Source organism: Jaculus jaculus, chromosome 9 (genome assembly GCF_020740685.1).
Source record: "Jaculus jaculus isolate mJacJac1 chromosome 9, mJacJac1.mat.Y.cur, whole genome shotgun sequence".
Taxonomy (NCBI): Eukaryota; Metazoa; Chordata; class Mammalia; order Rodentia; family Dipodidae; genus Jaculus; species Jaculus jaculus.
In genome coordinates this window covers 124065277-124083502 of record NC_059110.1, presented here as the reverse complement: position 1 = coordinate 124083502, position 18226 = coordinate 124065277, and the positions used below count along the sequence as shown (strand labels likewise).

Here is an 18226-nt window from a genome sequence, read left to right as displayed (position 1 = left end):
TTGGGAAGGCAGAGGTAGGAGGGTCGCCGTAAGTTCGAGGCCACCCTGAAACCACATAGTGAATTTCAGGCCAGCTTGGGCTAGAGCGAGACCCTAGCTCGAAAAACCAAAAAAAAAAAAAAAAAGAAAGAAAAAAATTTAAAAATACAGTTGACCAAGGCCTAGACCTGCAACTTCCATTCCTTTCACCCAGATACCACCTCGCATCCCAGAAAAGCAAACAGGAGGCAAATCCGGGACATCAGGCCGTGACTCCCTGTCTGCCTGAGGTCATGCCACAGGTCCTCCCCGCAGGCCAGCAGGAGGGCCGAGGCCGTGCTGGGGAGAGGGAGGGCAGCCGTCACTGCAGCCCCACCAGCTCGGTGATGGGAGGAGCATGCACCATGAGCTCCTCGTAGTGATTGAGGAACAGCCGGAATCGTGCCCAGTACGAGTCCTCATTGTAAGGCAGCCGCTGGTCACGGAGGAACTGCGACACCAGAGGCTTCACCTGAAGATGCACAGGAAGCCAGTCCTGTGAGCCAGGCCTGCCTCCGGCCCCCCGCCCCGGGGCCTCCTCTACCCAGTCCTAGCTCTTACCTGTCTTGACCCAGGACACTGGGGGGCTGAGGTGTTAGGGCACTCTTGACTCCCCCCAGCACTACCTCAAACAAGGAAAAGAGCGGCCTCCCTCCGCCACAATCTCCAGAATCCCGGTTGAATACTAGCCCTTTTGGCACAGGGGCTGAAAACCACATCTATTTCTTCATCTTATCTGCAAAGCCATGTCTCCTCCCATTTTACAGACAGGGAAAGTGAGGCTCAGCAAACTTGTCCACAGTGGTCATGCTACTAAGAAACCCAGGTGTCTTTGTTCTGAAAGCCACGTGTCACTTAGACTCTACACTGCCCCTCTTGAGTGGCCTGCTTAAAGTCGGGGGACCTGGGCTTCAGGTAGACCCTGGAGGTTCCCACTGTCCACCCTCCAGCCAGTCCTTGGCTACCTTCAGGCACATGTTGTCAGAGAGCCAGGGGAAGAGGTGGTGTTCCACATGGCAGCTGATGAGCGAGTGGCCAAAGGCCCAGTCCAGCACCGGCAGCCGGGGTAGGTTCAACACCCCCAGGCTCATCATGTGAATCCGTCGGGGCTTCTTGTCCAGGGAGAACATGGGCAGCCCGATGTGCTATGGCAGACATATAGGTCAGATTCTAGAGCTGGTCCAGACACCCTGGACTGGTCCTCACCAAGTATTCAGGGGCCTACTGGGTTCTTACTCCATTGGGACCTGGTAGAGGTATGAGGACCTGGGCAGTCCCAACTCCAGTGCCAACTCTGTGTGTGCCCTGAGCTGAGTCCCTCCCATGCCTGGACCTCTGCCCTCATCTGGACAATGAAGGAATTGACCCAGGGAGCTTTCAGAACCCTGGTTCTTGAAGGTCCTGGATTCCCACTCACTGCTGGCTCACTATACGCCTCACGCTGGTGGCCTGCTGGCATCAGTGTGGATGGGAGTGGAGGACAGTAAGGACCTATGCAGGATGGTTCATCTCTGGTGGTTCTCTTTTTTAGTTACTTATTTTAAAAGTTTTTATTTTTATTTATTTGAGAGAGAGAGAGAGAGAGAGAGATACAGAAATAGGCAAGTAGAGAGAGAGAGAGAATGGGCATGCCAGGGCCTTTAGCCACTGCAAATGAACTCCAGATGTGTGCACCATCTTGTGCATCTGGCTTATGTGGGTCCTGGAGAGTCAAACCTGGGTCGTTTGGTTTTGCAGGCAAACACCTTAACCGTTAAGCCATCTCTCCAGCCTTATTTATTTATTAGAGACAGAGAGAGGAGAGGAGAGAGAGAGAGACAACAGAGTGAGGCCACCCTGAGATGACAGAGTGAATTCCAGGCCAGCCTGGGCTAGAGCGAGATGCTGCCACAAAAAAAAATGGTTTTTTTGTCTTGTTTTTTTTTTTTTTAATTAATTAATTTATTTATTTGAGAGCGACAGACACAGAGAGAAAGACAGATAGAGGGAGAGAGAGAGAATGGGCGCGCCAGGGCTTCCAGCCTCTGCAAACGAACTCCAGACGCGTGTGCCCCCTTGTGCATCTGGCTAACGTGGGACCTGGGGAACCGAGCCTCGAACCGGGGTCCTTAGGCTTCACAGGCAAGCGCTTAACCGCTAAGCCATCTCTCCAGCTCTGTCTTGTTTTGTTTTTTGAAGTAGGGTCTCACTCTCTAGCCCAGGCTGACGTGGATTCACTCTGTCATCTCAGTCAAAATCACTGCGATCCCTCTACTTCTGTCTCCCAAGTGCTGGAATTAAAGGTGTGTGCCACCATGCCCAACTGTACTTATATATATAATATATATATATATATATATATATATATATATATAATTTATTTATTTGAGATAGATAGAGAGAATGGGTGTGCTAGGGCCTCCAGCCACTGTAAACAACCTCCAGGTACATGTGCTACCTTGTGCATCTGGCTTACATGGGTCCTGGGGAATCAAACCTGGGTCCTTTGGCTTTGCAGGCAAGCGCCTTAACCACTAAGCAATCTCTCCATCCCTGGTTGTCATCTTGACAGGATTTAGAGTCACCATGGGAACAAATCTCTTACTATGTCTGTGAGGGATCTTCTCTTTTTCGTTTAGTTTAGTTTTTATTTTTTTTTATTTGCATGTGTTTGTGGTATATACCAGAGCTTCTTGCTGCTACAGAAGAATGCTGGATGCTTGTACCACTTTTGGTGTCTGGCTATAAATGGGTACTGGGGAATTGAACCGTGGACCATGAGGCTTTGCAAGCAAGTGCCTTTAGTCATTAAGCCATCTTCCCAGCCTCTGTGAGAAAATTCTAGACTAGATTCATTGAGTTGGGAAGACCCACCCTTAAATGTGGACAGCATCCCAAAGGCCGGGGTCCTGGACTGCATAAAAAGGAGAGAGTTAAAAAAAAAAGGAGAGAGCTGAAGTCAGGTGTGGTGGACGCCTTTAATCCCAGCACTCGGGAGGCAGAGGTAGGAGGATTGCCATGAGTTCGAGACTACATTGTGAATTCCAGGACAGCCTAGGCTAGAGTGAGACTCTACTTTGAAGAAAAACCAAAAAAGAAAAAAAACAAAAAGCAAAAAAAAAAAAGGAAAAGGAGAGAGCTGACACCATTGATCACTCTCTGCTTCCCACTGTGGACCGAGTATGAGCAGCTCCTGCCAGCACAGACTGTAACCCGGAACTGAAACATGCCCTTCCTCCCTAAACTGGTTGCAGCCTGGTATTTTGTCTCAGCAACAAGAAGACAACTAATGGACCAGTCAATGCCATGAGATGGGCTAAGGACAGAGCTGGAGATGGAGTGTCTTTGGGAAAGGTCAGGAGCTCGCTATCCAATCCTGGCACCATTTCTGCAAGGAAACCTCCCTGCTCCCCAGTCAATGGACACCCTGAGTTAGAGCTCTGCACACCCACCGGGCCCTTAGCACAACTGCTGTTAATTATTTAATCCCCTCACTGTTGCCTATCTGCTTGTCTTGCTCTAATGGAAATACCTGTTCACCTCCAAGTTCCCTCAGCCCAGGATGGTGCCTGACAGAGGAGGTACCTGCACTCACTTGTTGAACGAAAAAGCAGAAAGCAATATGCAAATGACAGGAAAAGAAAACATCGTGGGTCTCTCCAGGATGAGGTAAAGGTCTTACATGAAACCCAAATTGGGCTGGAGAGATGGCTCAGTGACTAAGGCACTTGCCTGCAAAGCCTAACAACCTGGATTTGATTTCCCAGTAAAGCCAGATGTATAGTGGTGTGAAGATCTGGACTTGTTTACAGCAGCTAGAAGCCCTGGTGTGCCCATTCTCTCAATCTCTCTCTTTCTCTCTCTCTGTCCTTGCAAATAAACAACACAGCCTTTTAAAAATTGCCTGAGGGCTGGAGGGATGGCTTAGCAGTTAAGGTGCTTGCCTGCAAAGGCAAAGGACCCAGGTTTGATTCTCCAAGACCCACGTAAGCCAGATACACAAAGTGGTACATGCGTCTGGAGTTCATCTGCAGTCAAATAAATCAATATAATTAAAAAAAAAATCTCTGATACCCAAACTCTCTATGATGACCCACAATGACAGGGAGGGGCAGGAACAGGGGGTGTCTCCTTTGGTGGCCTCTCTGTCCCCAGGCACTGGGTCCAGTTAATCACCAGACACCCTGAGGATGGTCCCCTTTGCTGTGGGGGGGAGGGCAGGTGTGGGGAAACCTCACCTGGAAGATGTTGACATGGAGGTAAGGGTGGGCCAGCAGGGACCTGGCGAGCAGCATGCAGGCCAGCGCCGAGCTGGGGCTGCGGAAGCCTGACGCGTGCAGGAGCAGCCAGTACTGGGAATAAAGGCCCAGGGAGATGAGACCCAGCGTCCGCAGCGCCGCCCTCGGCTCCACCTTCCGCAGCCGCTCTGCCAAGGGGGCAAGACGTCATGTGAGACGGGGTGGCCAGGGTTTTGGACCACCATGAGCTGGCTCCTTGGGGGCCGGGGGCAGTAGAGAAGGTGGTATGAGGGTACACCCCTTGCCCTGCATTGCATGCCCCTTGCGGCACTCTTCTGAAGAGTCCCACCCTCGGGCATTTCTCTCATGATAGCAACTAATACAAACCTCAGTGCAGCTTGCGTGCGATGCCTATAAGCCACTCCACCAGCCATGGTCTCCTTATGTTCTCACACCATCTTTGAGCAGTTAACGAACCAGAGGCAGGTCAAGTTACCTCCCCACAGCCACAGGCCAGGAAGCACTGAGCTGGTCTGGACCAAGCCCAGGACTCTGCGCCCTGCCTGGCTGTCTCAGACAGTCTGGTGGACCTTAACTGAGAGCGCCCAGCTACATCCTACACAGTCAGGAAGGAGGCATGAGCCCCATCTTTGCCAGACACTCAGATCCAGTACTCACCAAGAGCCACCAGTGGGGTCAAGATGGGGATCAAGAGGGGTGCGAGGAACATATATACGTAGCGGTTGAGGAAAGGCAGCTTCCAAGTGCTGGAGTCCCCCAGACCCACCACGTTGGTGTAGCCATGGTGCATGTTGACGTGGCTGAACTTGCCAAACTCCGCAGGAAATGCCGTGCACACCTAGAGAGGTGGCGGGGAGAGCGCTGGGTCCATGCCAGGCGCAGGGGAGTGACACAGGACCCACCGTTGCCCTCCTCAAACCCTGTGATGCCAGGGCCTTTCTTCCCCACGCCCACAACCAACCAGCTTTGACCTCAGCCCTCAGCCATCCGTGACCCCCAGAGTGGCATCCAGACAACACAGCTTCATCCCTTGGTGTGGCTCTGCCGAAACATTTGGGGGCAGGGAAGTTGGATCCCCAGATCATCACCCTGCCACCGACCGCCAGCCGGTCAATGTCAGGCCACTCGTGCAGGCACGGCTGGCCAGGCCGGTGGATTATCTCAGAAGCGCCCGCACTTTCATGGCACTGCTTGGCATTCTGAGCCCGGTGTAGCCAGCCAAGGGCTCCAGGAATGGTCCAGGGGTGAATGAAGACCATTTCCAGAGGAGCCCACAACTACGCAGAGTGGCAGGAAGATGGGGTGTGAGTAGACGCTAAGTTAACTTCTCCCTAGATGTGATATTTTGCTTGCATGTGCATAGTAATGTGTGTGTGTGTGTGTGTGTGTGTGTGTGTGGTGTATGCACATGTATGCGCTGATGTGGTGTGCCTGCCTGTAGCAGGAGAAAAACAGGGCATCCTCCTCCACCACCCATGCCCCTGTTTTTCCTTGTGAAAGTGTCTCTCACTGGTTCAGGAGCTGCCTGTGAGCCCCAGGGCAGTTTCTGCTCTCTTCAGGATGGTTATAGGTGTGTGAAGCCACACCCAGCTGTTTACATGGGCTGAAAATCAGGACCCCTCCAGAACTCATGATCATTCAGGAAACGCATTTAAGTGCTGAGCCATCTGTCCAACCCTAGAGGTGACTGTTTTTTTCTTTTAGAGAGAGTGAATGAGAGAGAGAGAGAATTGGCATGCCAGGGCCTCAGCCACTGAAATTGAACTCCAGACACCTGCGCCACCTAGTGGACATGTGTGACCTTAGGCTTGCCACACCTGAGTGTGGCTTAAGTGGGATCTGGAGACTCAAACATGGGTCCTTAGCCTTTGCAGGCAAGGTCCTTAAGCACTAAGCTATCTCTCTAGCCCAACTGTTTTTTGAGCTGGGTACTCAATAGGATTCTCCAAAGCTGCTCACATGGAAAAGCTGCACAAGCGCTCAGGTTCTCTGACTCCCAGAGAGCAGTCATTCTGAATGCCAAAGAGGTACTAGGTGTTTCTTATGCAGATATAGGCAGATTATAATACATAGATGTAAAACTCTTCCAATGTTTTATCCAGGCTAGGAGGTTTTACTAATTTTATTGAAGATGCTATGTGGACAGAACAAGAGAGGGTGAGCTTTTAGCCACAGTGTGACCTGGTTAAAGAAAGGCAGCAAGAAATCTTCTCTGAGGACCAGGCTCAGGGTTCTGTACTTGCACGTGCCTCCTGACTTAGAGCGCAGAAGCTGAGCTACAGAGACGCCACCTGACCCCTGATTGTCCAGCTATGTGGAGGTGGTGAGGCAGGCTTTGGACCGGCAGGCCCAGATCCCAACCAAGACAAGGATGGGGCTCCTGAGATGACACACTCTGTCTCCTGAGCATGAAGCCAGGCTCTGGGTCTCTGTCTGGTTCCAGGCAGCAGAGGCTCAGTGACAGAGCGATGAGGAATGGCATTGCCCTCACATTCTGTCCCTGGGAATGAAACTGAAATTGAAATATAGACAGAAGCTGCCCCCAAAGGAGGCAGAGAAGGACATACGCAAAGAGAGGTCAGGCACACACTGTAATCCCATTATTCACAATGCTGAGGCAAGAGGGCCATGAATTCAAGGCCAGACCCAGAGAAAATTCCAGAAGCCTCATGGTTAGTGCTGATTTTTTTTAAAAAAATTTTACTTACTCATTTATTTGAGAGAGAGAGAGAACGGGCGCACAGATGCTACAAATGAACTCCAGATGCATGCACCACCTTGTGCATCCAGTTTACATGGGTCCTGATGAAAAGAACCTAGGTCCTTCGGCTTTGCTAGGCAAGCGCCTTAACCACTAAGCCATTTCTCCAGCCCAGTGATGCTTCTTGACATCACTCACCAACCCCCTGGACCCCCAGGAAGACCTACGAGCCCCGGATATCCACAGCATTCAGGTTCTGAACACCCAGAATACATGGAGAAGAGTTTCTATACATATAACTCCTCTCAACATCTCTTCAGCTAAACTTCAGGGGCCTCAAAACCCTCATTCAATTCTTCTTTCATGCAGCTGTTTGCTCATTTAAACACCCTCCAGCACCTGTGGGTCCCAGGGCCTTCATGCTAGGCCTGAGGGGACACCAGAGACAAGCCTGGCATGGGACAGAGCCCATCACGGTGCCTCCGGCCCCTTTGGACCACAGCAAGGACTGACGCTCAGCGGGTTCTCTTGTGCGATTCTCACCAGTATACCGCTCCTATTCCAAGAGTGGCTAAACTATAAGCTGTCTTTATTCTAATCCTTGTCAAAGAGTCCTCCTGGAACCCTGAGGACTCACACCTGGGAATGTGCATTTCATGAATTCAATTACCACATGTCGCATGTAAAAATATAGGAGGTAACAATATGCATGTGATATTTGGAATCTATTTACACAAAAGTGTTAGCAGTTTATTTGAAATCTAAATTTGTCTCAATTATCCTATTTTTTCCATACATGTGCATAGAGCACGTGGTGTGTGATGTATGGGTATGTGCATGCATGCAGCAGCCAGAGGAGAAGTTTGGGGGCCCCTCTCTATCCCTTAACCTCATCACACTTCCTGATGGGATCTCTCCCTCAACCGGAAGCTAACATTTTTTTTTTCAGCAAGTGCCAACAATTCTCCATTCTCTCCCCAACTCCCCCACCCCACTGGGGTACAGATGTGCATGACCACGCCCAACTTTTTACATGGGTTTTTGGGGAATCACACTTGAGTGGTCTTCCCTCCCAGCCCCTCCTTATGCTTAAGCAGCAAGCCCTCTGAGTCATCTCCCCCACTCCACCCTCAACTATCCTATTATTATTATTATTATTATTATTATTATTATTATTATTATTTGAGGTAGGGTCCTCTCTCTCTTTCTCTCCCTCCCTCCCAAGCTGACCTGGAATTCACTATGTAGTCTCAGGGTGGCCTTGAACTCTCTTGCTATCCTGGTGCTTCTGCCTCCTAGTGCTGGCATTAAAGGCATGCATCACAAGTCCGGCTCAACTATCCTATTTTTATCTGACAAATCTGTTGCTGGAGCCCATAGAACTCCAGGGGGAGCCACCACTCAAAGCCAGGTGGGAAAGGGCTGCCCGTCCCCAGAGGACTCAGCAAGAAGGTTCTGGGAAAGACTGGAAACTGAACCTTGAAGGGTACCCTTGACGCTTCCCATGTCTCCACCACCACCCCTCCACTGGACCCCAGCCAGGAAACATCCTCGAGCCCCTCCTTCCCTGCGCTGATACCCACCCTGCCATCCCTATTACCTCCCTGCGGGCCCCTACCAACACCTCGGACCCATCCTCTCTGCCTCATTTGCCTCAAATCTAAGAGCCTAACCCTAATCAACTCAACTTTGGCTGTGCCACAATTTTATAATTATGTCTTTCAATCCTGCTGTGCACTATGTAATAGGTAAACAATGTAACAAAGACTAAAGGATTACAGAAGAACAAGGAAGAGACCAGTAACTTTCGCCATCCCCCCTCCGGGTGGAAACGAGCAGCTGGAGAACAGGAGAAAAGGTTGGAAGGTGGGGGGCGTGGGGGCGCACGCATGTGGGAGGCAGAGGTAGGAGGATCACTGTGAGTTCAAGGCCACCCTGAGACTACATAGTGAATTCCAGGTCAGCCTACCTCAAAACAACAACAACAACAAAATACAGTATTCATATTGCAAAAGTATATTTTGTACTGAATATCTGTAATGGCCCTCTACATAAATTTAAAAGCACAAAAGAAGGGTTGGAAAGGTGGCTCAGCAGTTAAACGTGCTTGCTGGCAAAGCCAGGTTTGATTCCCCAGTAACCCAGTGCCCAAGCAAGCCACATGCACAGTATGTCTGCAGTTCATTTGCAGGGCAAGAGGCTCTGACACACCCATACTCTGAACTCTCTCTCTCTCTCCTTCCTCCCTCTCTCTCAAGTAAATACTTTAATAAAATACTTTTTAAAAAAAATCAAAATGGGGCTGGAGGGATGGCTTAGCGATTAAGGCATTTGCCTGCAAAGCCAAAGGACCTCAGTTCAATGCTCCAGGACCCGTGTTAGCCAGATGCACAAGGGGGCGCATGCATCTGGAGTCCATTTGCAGTGGCTGGAGGCCCTGGCGCACCCATTCTCTCTCAAATAAATAAATAAAAAAGAAAGTAAAAAGAAATTTTTAATCAAAAAGAAGGCTAGAGATGGAGTTCAGCTGACAGAGTGCTTGCCCAACCCGATGAAGCCCTGGGTTCCCCCCACAGCAGTGCGCACGAAGCAGAAGTGTTTGCTAGACACCTGTAATCCCAGGACTCAGGGAAAGGAGGAGGCAAGATGACAGAAATTCAAGGTCATACTTAGCTAATGAGTTTGAGGCAACCTGGAATACATGAAACCCTGTTAAGCGCTTGCCTGTGAAGCCTAAGGACCCCGGTTCGAGGCTCAATTCCCCAGGACCCACGTTAGCCAGATGCACAAGGGGGCGCACACGTCTGGAGTTCGTTTGCAGTGGCTGGAGGCCCTGGCGCGCCCATTCTCTCTCTCTCTCTTGCTCTCTCTATCTGCCTCTTTCTCTCTCTGTCACTTTCAAATAAATAAATAAAAATAAACCAACAAAAATTAAAATAGAGCCGGGCATGGTGGCACACACCTTTAAGCCCAGCACTTGGGAGGCAGAAGTAGGAGGATCACTGTGAGTTCGAGGCCACCCTGAGACTACATAGTGAGTTCCAGATCAGCCTGGACTAGAGCAAGAACCTACCTCAAAAAACCAAAATAATAATAATAACAAATGAAAAGTCATATTTAAGGTCTGAGGTATAGCTCAGTGTCATATTTAGCATATAGAAGGTTCTACACGTGTGTGAGGCTCATGGCTAAGCTCGGGGTTCTTAGCTGTTTGCACCACCACACAGGACCTGCAGAACAGTGATGGACATGCCCCTGAGCCACACCCCTCCCTTCAGGGCACAGCTGGCTGCGCAGGATTCCTAGTGGACCACTGTGACCCCGCCCCTGTAGCACAAAGCTGACTCTACAAGGAGAGTTTGAAGACAAGACAATAAATTTTTTTATAACTGGCACTGCCTGTTTCTGCCCGCTCAGGGGCGCGGTCTGGACCATGAACACCATGCAGGAGTCGTGCCTAAAGGCCTGGTTCACAAACTCATCCTCCTAAGATCAGGATTCAAATCATGGTGGCCAGCACATTCTACCTTGCCTCCTACCTTCTTTTTATAAAAAAAATAGTTTATTTAGTTGAGAGAGAGAGAGAGAGAGAGAGAGAGAGAGAGAGAAAGGCAGGCAGACACAGAGAGAGAATGGGTATGCCACAGCCTCCAGCCACTGCAAAGGAACTCCAGACGCATGCACGCCCTTGTGCATCTGGCTTACATGGGGCCTGGGGAATTGAACCAGAGTCTTTCGGCTTTGCAGACAAACGCCTTAACCCCTAAGCCATCTCTCCAGCCCCCTCCTACCTTCTGATGGTCCTTCTAGCATGACATCTGTCACTGGCAGTCCCCGAGGATATTTCCAGCAGCCCCTGGGATGTAACCCAGGACACAGAGGGTCAGGTGCTTGCTGGGTAAGGCCAGAACTGAAGAGATGGAACGTTTACATGTAGGCCAGAAGGGGCTTCTGAGGAAACTCATCTGGTATGGGAAGGGCACACGGGTTTGGATACAATCAGGAATGGTGGCATCCCTCCATCCCCAGCACCACAGAAGAAAAAAAAAAAAAATCATAGCTGCTCTCTCACACAAGAGCCCTCAAGGTTTGGGTAAGGCAAGCCGGGAGAAGGCCAGAGCCAGCTCGGAGGGAAATGATCTTGCCTGGGGCTGCCCTGCACTTGGGTTCTCAGAAGAGAGCCTGTGAGGAGCCTAAGGGGACTCCTCCTGCTAGCGCTTCCACCCAGATTTATTGGGTGGAAGAGATCCTGGTCCAACTAGAGCTAAGGGCCAGTACTGAAACAATGCTGGTGTTTAACACTGGGGTCCAGGAAACCCAATGGCCCAGCTGCTGCCTGGGGCCCCTGCATGCGCAGAACTACTTCCAAAGGAACCCAGAGCCTAGGAGATGTTCTGCGGGGACGGTGTCTCCTGAGACCACAGTGAAGAAGAGCCCGGACCCCACAGGAAGAAAGACAAGGGGACATGGGAGAGGTGAGAGCCTGGGATCCAAGAAGGGTCCTAGGCACCTTCTGGGGTCCCTAGGCCACAAGAGCTTGTCCCCTGGGCCATGTAACCTAATCCCAACACCTTCCAAGCTGTGAAGTGTCTCTCTCGGTTAACAGAAACAAAACAAACATGGCCATAGGTGGTCCACCCCACCCTTGGGTGAGCGCGTGCTCCCTCCAAGGACAGAAATAGCAAAATGGCACTGTGGGGCTGTGGACGTGGCTCAGTGGGTGAAGAGAGCTCCCCACAGCATGGAGGCCTGAGCCTGCCTGACTTTTTGATTCGCCAGCACCCATGTAAACAACTGGGCATAACCACAATTATATGTAACTCAGTCCTGTGGGGAATAGAGAGCCAAGGGGTTCACAAAAAAATTTAAAAATAAAATAAAATAAAGCTCTGTGTTCAGGGAGACTCCATTTCAAGAAAATGGAGGGAGGAATGATTGAGGAAGGAAACCTAGCATTCTCCTGTGGCCTCTGCAAGCACATCTCCGTGCTTACACTACACCTATACACCTGTCCGTACACACCAGACCACACGTGCCATACACGCAAGAAACAAATTTAAAAACACTGTGAGCTGGGCATGTTAGCACACGCCTTTAATCTCAGCACTCAGGAGGTTGAGATAGGAGGATTGCTGAGAGTGCAAGGCCACCCTGAGACTACACAGTGAATTCCAGGTCAGTCTGGGGTAGAGCAAGACCCTACCTCAAAAACAAAAACAAAAACAAAAACACTGTGGAGCATTTAAGGGTCAGGACCAGGCCCTATGTAAGGCATGCACACACTGTTCCACTCAATGCCCATGCTGGCCTCATGAGGAAGCAGTGTTATCATGGCAAAACTAACCCTGGTTGTGAAATTAATCATATTGCTCAAGATCAGGGTAGCTGGCGAGGATGCGATTTTAACCCGAGGCACGAGGCTACATTAGCCATGCCCAACGACTGTAGTTGCCTCATCCATTCCAGACAGGCAGGGCTGTCCTGTAATCTCCAGTACAGGGGAACTAGTCCCTGCCCAGAGAGGAGCCAGTGCCATCTGCCCTGAGATTGGGAAACAGACACCCTCCACTCAGGTTACTGCGAGTGTCCTGAGTGGAACGTACACGCCCGCTCCCCCAGCTCCCTGGAGCACAGCAGAGTCACGAGACTCTGAGAGCCAAGTCTCCCCTCCCTAGCCTCAAGGAGGCCCAAGCCTCCAGGTTCACGCACACACACACACACCTTCTGCCAACTCTGCCCTAGACCTTGTGCCCAGGTGAATGGAATGCAGGGTCACGGTCAGCAAGTATTGATGACCTGAGCTTTTGCAGAGCCTCAGCAGACAAAGAGGAAAATACTGGTCTAGAACTCATGAGCACAAGGCCAAGCCCAACAAATCAAATCTAACCCTAAGGCTGCCTGGGTCCCGAAGGTCACCATGTGCTGAGGTCCCCAGAGGCTCGGACGTCTCCAGCAGCACCCACGGGGGGAGGGGGGGCTTAGGGTGGAGCTTGTCTGAAACCTCACCTCCACCTCAGCAGTCTGCCACTACCCAGTATGCAACTCTGCCCCCAATGCAGTCAGGATCAGGAGTTCTCACACTGGAGCGGACATCAGCTCATCTAGAAACTTGATAACATACTTCAGAGTCACCTCTCTACAATGAATCCTCTGTGGTCAGGTCACCCATGACCCACAATACCTATTTGTTCTCCGCTGTCACCAGACTCCTGGCACTCAGCACAACTTTGGGAAATCCAAACAGAGCTAAGCCTGCCCCATGGGTCCCAGCACCGGGACACTCGTCCCTACAGACAGCATCATAGCCTGCCTCCCGTGGAAGGTCATGGACTCATGGGAGACCTGGCTCCGACCTCAGCGTCCAACTTGTGTCTCTGAGTCTGTCTGAGAACATACATACCCAGGGGTCTCTGGAAAGGGAAGAGTCTTAAAACTGATCCTGGGGATCAGGAACCTGTGAGTTCCTTTTTTCCTCAGCCCTTCACAAATGTGTATATGGGAAGGGGAAGGGAGGAGACTAGGTGAGAAACATAGCCACCACTCAAGGTATGTCAGAAGATGTGTGTGTAGTGACATCAAGTTTTATAAAGTTCCATGGTTTTATACATTGGTCCCAGTATCCAAACCCTGCCAGAAAAGGACTCATTCTGTAACCTTCCGACTGATTCCTAAGGGACCTGAGTGGCTAGGCCAAGGTCCCTCTGGAGAAGAACAAGTTTCACAGAGAATTTGGAGAGGGCTGAGTGGAAGAAAGACCAACCTAACCAGAAGCCTTTGTCTCCCTGGCTGCCCATCGCAGGGAGGGAGGGCAGAAATGCTCAGAGATGGGGGAGGGGAGGGGTCCTTCTTGGAGACCTGGTGGAGCGGGAGGCCCCTCAGGATGGTTCAGCCACCTCCAGGTGTGACCGTGAGCCTCCCCCACCCACTTTCTGTCTGTGGGTCAAACGATAACCCGGGGTACAGAACCTGAAGGTCCCTGTGTTTGCAGCAGTGAGCCAAAACAGCCACAGAGCAGGATCTACAGACAGGTGGGTGGGTGTCCTCGGGGGATGTAAGGGACCGGAAATGCTAGGTGAGAAATGTTTGTGCCACTGGACAACATGGAGGTCACGAGCTCGGCCAAGTTCATTGTCACAGGTAGACAGCTAGCTGCATACACCTGACACAGTTCCACTCACTAAGGCAAACTTCCTCCCAAGGGCTTGGAGAAGTGCCCCAGCACGCACACAAACAGGAGCGCACATTGCACTCTTGGACCCACATGCCCACTGCAGCAGCTGCCTGCCTATGTGAACGGACACACACACACACACACACACACACAGACACACCACCTACCCAGCAGCTGACCCACCTCTCCACCTCTCCCAGGCTCACCTCCACAAAGAAAAGCATCAAGATCTTGCTCCAGCGTTTGGACTCAGTGAGGGCACTGTGAGTGGCCAAGTGGCTGCCCTTGACGGTGAGCGTATAGTGGCACACACCCAGGATGGTGATGCCCACGGCAAACACCAGGACATTCTCAAACCGTAGGCACAGGAACCCTGCAGGGAGGAGGGCACAGGGGAGCGGGGGTCTTTCCTCGGCTTTTGGAAGTCTGGGCTCAGTCGGACCTTCCATCCCCAAATCCCAAGTTGAAGTGGGTTTCAGCCCTCGAGCAGCCGCAGCTAGCAGGTCCCTCTATATCATGGGGGGGGGATGGGTGGCTCTCTCTGCAGGATTTGGGACACAACAGATTCCCATGGGCTTGCCACCGAGATGCCGCTGTCCTGATTTTGCCAGGATCACCCTCCAGAGGCCCAGTCAAAGCAGAGACGGGTCTGAGTGTCACGGAGGTACCAGACCCACAAGAGGTCTGGGTCATTTCCTCACCTCCTTCACCCAAACTCTAGTATCCCCCCCATAGAACATCCTCCCCCTTCCCAGGCCTTCCCATCCGTCCCTGACTCCTTTCAACTTTTCTCTCCACCACTTTCAAGCCGGCAGACTTTTTTCCCCCTCCCATCTCCGGGGGGGTCTATGGGCTGAACACTCCCAACTAGTCTTTTAAGAGTCACTCTGGGTCCTAGAGTCCCGAAACACAGCAGTCTCCCCCCGCCCCCATCCTGCAGCCGCGCCCGTCCCCACCCGCAGCCGGTGCCAGTGCCACCCGGTCCCTGGGTGCCTCACCGGCAGGCAAGGCGAGGAGGCTGAGCGCGAGGATGGCGCAGTCCACGCCGTGGCGCTCCCACCACGAGCTCGCCTTCACCACCTCCTGCACCCGCCGCTCCAACTCGCCCAGCAGCGTCTCGGCGCCGCGGTCCCCCGGGGGCGCGCCAGGCGCCGGCTCCATGGGCTCCCTGCGCACCGCGCCGCGCGGGACCGAAGGACTGGGGCTGGGGTGCGGGGTGGCTGCGGCACAGGCTAGGCGGGGTGTCGGGCGGAGGCGGAGTCACACACCTGACTGGGACACCCTACGCACCCTATCCCAGATCACCTATCCCAGATCACCGAGCTGGGCGCCCCATAGCCTCCTGCCGTGCGCAGCGACCCAGGCGGTGCCCGGGTGCACCGGAATCGCCGGGGATGGGAGGAGCCGGGCTGATACGGGGGTGGGGGTGGGGAGGAGGTGACCCTGGGCCGAGAACTAGCCTGGGGTAGAGAAAACACAGGCCTGGGGGGCGGCGCGTCGAAACGCCAATGGAGACCCCCCCCAAAGACCCGCCCTGCCCCCTAGCTCCAACTCTTATCCGGCTCCGGTTCGGGTTTGTGGGCACACTCTAATCCCCAAAACCAAGCCCTCGCGTTTAGTAGACAACCCCACCCCCCACGGACAAAGGACATCATTTGCTCGTTCCCCCTAGGTAAAATAGAGAGTAGTGGTCCCCTCTGAGTTAGCAGAGGTAATTCATGGGGAGTTGACTGCGGCCCCTTAATGTGTGGGGAGACAGGATGCGTGGCTATGGAGGAAAGATGTCCAGAGGTCACCACTAGGGTCAATAGATTGCATAGGGGCGCTCCGATCTGAACCCCAGGCCTAGGACAGACCCCCTGAACTTGAAAGCATTTCTCCTAGCCCCTACCATCAGCCTCAAGGCTACCCCCACCCAGTACTGCTGGAGCCAACCTGGTCCTCTGAAGATACGCCCCCTAACCACCTACACAATCCCCTCTCCTTCAGGGAGTCCAGTCTCCTTTTTTGTTTTCGTATTACTTCCCCCATCCAATTTTAGTCCTTGTCTGTAATTCTATTAATTATTTATTTGAGAGAGAGAGAGAAAGAGGCAGAGAGAGGAAGAGAGACAAAATTGGTGCGCCAGCGCATCCAGCCAGTATAAAGGAACTCCAGGCACATTGTGTATCTGGCTTATGTGGGTACTGGGAAATCGAATTTGGGTCCCTTGGCTTTGAAGGCAAGCATCTTAACTGCTAAGCCATCTCTCCAGCTACCACCACCACCACCCATCCATTCAATTTTAAACCCCTTTTAAAACTGACTGGGTCTGATGTGCTGTACCTTTGGGAAGAGGGGACCTGAGTGTGAGGGAGGACAGTCATAATTTTGATTCCTTTCCTGGTTCTTTCCTTTTCTTTCTTTCTCCCTTCCTTCCTTCCTTCCTTCCTTCCTTCCTTCCTTCCTTCCTTCCTTCCTTCCTTCCTTCCTTCCCTCCCTCTTTCTTCTTCTTTCTTTCTCTCTCTCTCTCTCCTCTCTCTCTCTCTCTCTCTCTTTCTTTCTTTCTTTCTTTCTTTCTTTCTTTCTTTCTTTCTTTCTTTCTCTTTCTTTTCTTCTGGCAAGGCCTAGTTATGTAGCTCATACTGACCTCAGACTCACTAGATAGTCCAGGCTGACAGACTGACCTTGAATTTGCAATTCACCTGCCTCAGCCTCCCAAGTGCTAGGATCTCCAATTCTTTTTTAAAAAATATTTTTTAATTTATTTATTTGTTCCAATCTCTCCAATTTTTTTTTTTTTCTGTAGGGGCAAGATCTTCCTACAAGGCCAGTGTTTTCAGGCAGACATTTATAGGTGGACCAGTTCTGAGCACACACACACACATAGACTCCTTACAGTTTACCTTTGACATTTGTATACTTAATAGGCTTTATGCATCATCTACAGTCCTGTGATAACCCTCCCCATTCCTCATTTCTTTACATACTTTTTAACTTCAGCGTGTATGTGCATGTGCTGTGTGTGTGCATGCTTTTCTATGTATCTGTGTGAACATGTGTGTGCAGGTGGAGGCCAGAGGTCCACTTCTGCTGTTTTCTTCAGTTGCTCTCCAACTTACTTTTTGTTTGTTTGTTTGCTTGTTTGCTTTTCAAGGTAGGGTTTCACTCTAGCCCAGGCTGACCTGGACTTCACTATGTAGTCTCAGAGTGGTTAAAGCCATGCACCACCATGCCTGGGCCTTTTTTACTTTTTCTTTTTCTTTCTTTCTTTCTTTTTTTTTTTTTGAGGTACGGTCTCACTGTAGCACAGGCTGAACTGGAACTCACTCTGTAGTCTCAGGGTGGCCTCAAATTCATGAAGATCCTCCTACCTCTGCCTCCCCAGTGTTGGAGGAAAAGGTGTGCACCACCACACCTGGCTCCAACTTATATTTAAAATATACATATATATATATTTAGTTATTTATTTGTGAGCAGAGAGAGTATGGATGCACCAGGGCCTCTTGAAAATGAACTCCAAATGTATGTGCCACTTTGTTCATCTGGCTTTATGTGGGAACTGGGAAATTGAATCCCAGGCCATCAGGCTTTGAAGCAAGGATCTTTAACCGCTGAGTCATCTCCCCAGGCCCCAATTTACTTTAATATATACATATATGTAATATATATATTATATTATATATTACTTCATATATGCGTATATGAAGTATTGCTTCATATATGTATATATATATGGGGAAAGAAAAGAAGGAGGGGGAAAAGGAGGAGGCAAAGACAGAGAAAATGGGCACACCAAGGCCTCTTGCTATTTGTGGTGGTTTGAGTCAGGTGTCCCTCATAAACTTAGGTGTTCTGAATGCTAGGTTCCCCAGATGCTGGCAATTGGAAATTAAAGACTCTTGGAGGCAGTGTATTGTTGGGGGCGGGCTTATGGGTGTTATAGCCAGTTTCCCGATACCAGTGTTTGGCACACTCTCCTGTTCCTGTTATCTACCTTAGGTGGGCCAGGGAGTGATGTCCACCCTCTGCTCATGCCATCATTTCCCCCTACCATTGTGGAGCTTTCCCCTCGAGCCTGTAAGCCAAAATAAACCTCTTTTTCCCACAAGCTGCTCT

General features: G+C 51.1%; 1 protein-coding gene across 1 annotated transcript; it reads right to left on the bottom strand.

Annotated features, from left to right (window-relative positions):
* Positions 1-340: 340 nt before the first annotated feature.
* Positions 341-15289, bottom strand: Fads6 (fatty acid desaturase 6). The gene is made up of 6 exons (XM_004655164.2): positions 15127-15289; positions 14335-14501; positions 4914-5094; positions 4236-4423; positions 984-1163; positions 341-490 (listed from the first exon to the last, which is right to left on the bottom strand). Exons 1-6 carry the CDS (start codon positions 15287-15289, stop codon positions 341-343), a joined length of 1029 nt encoding a protein of 342 aa, XP_004655221.2.
* Between the last annotated feature and the right edge of the window lie 2937 nt (positions 15290-18226).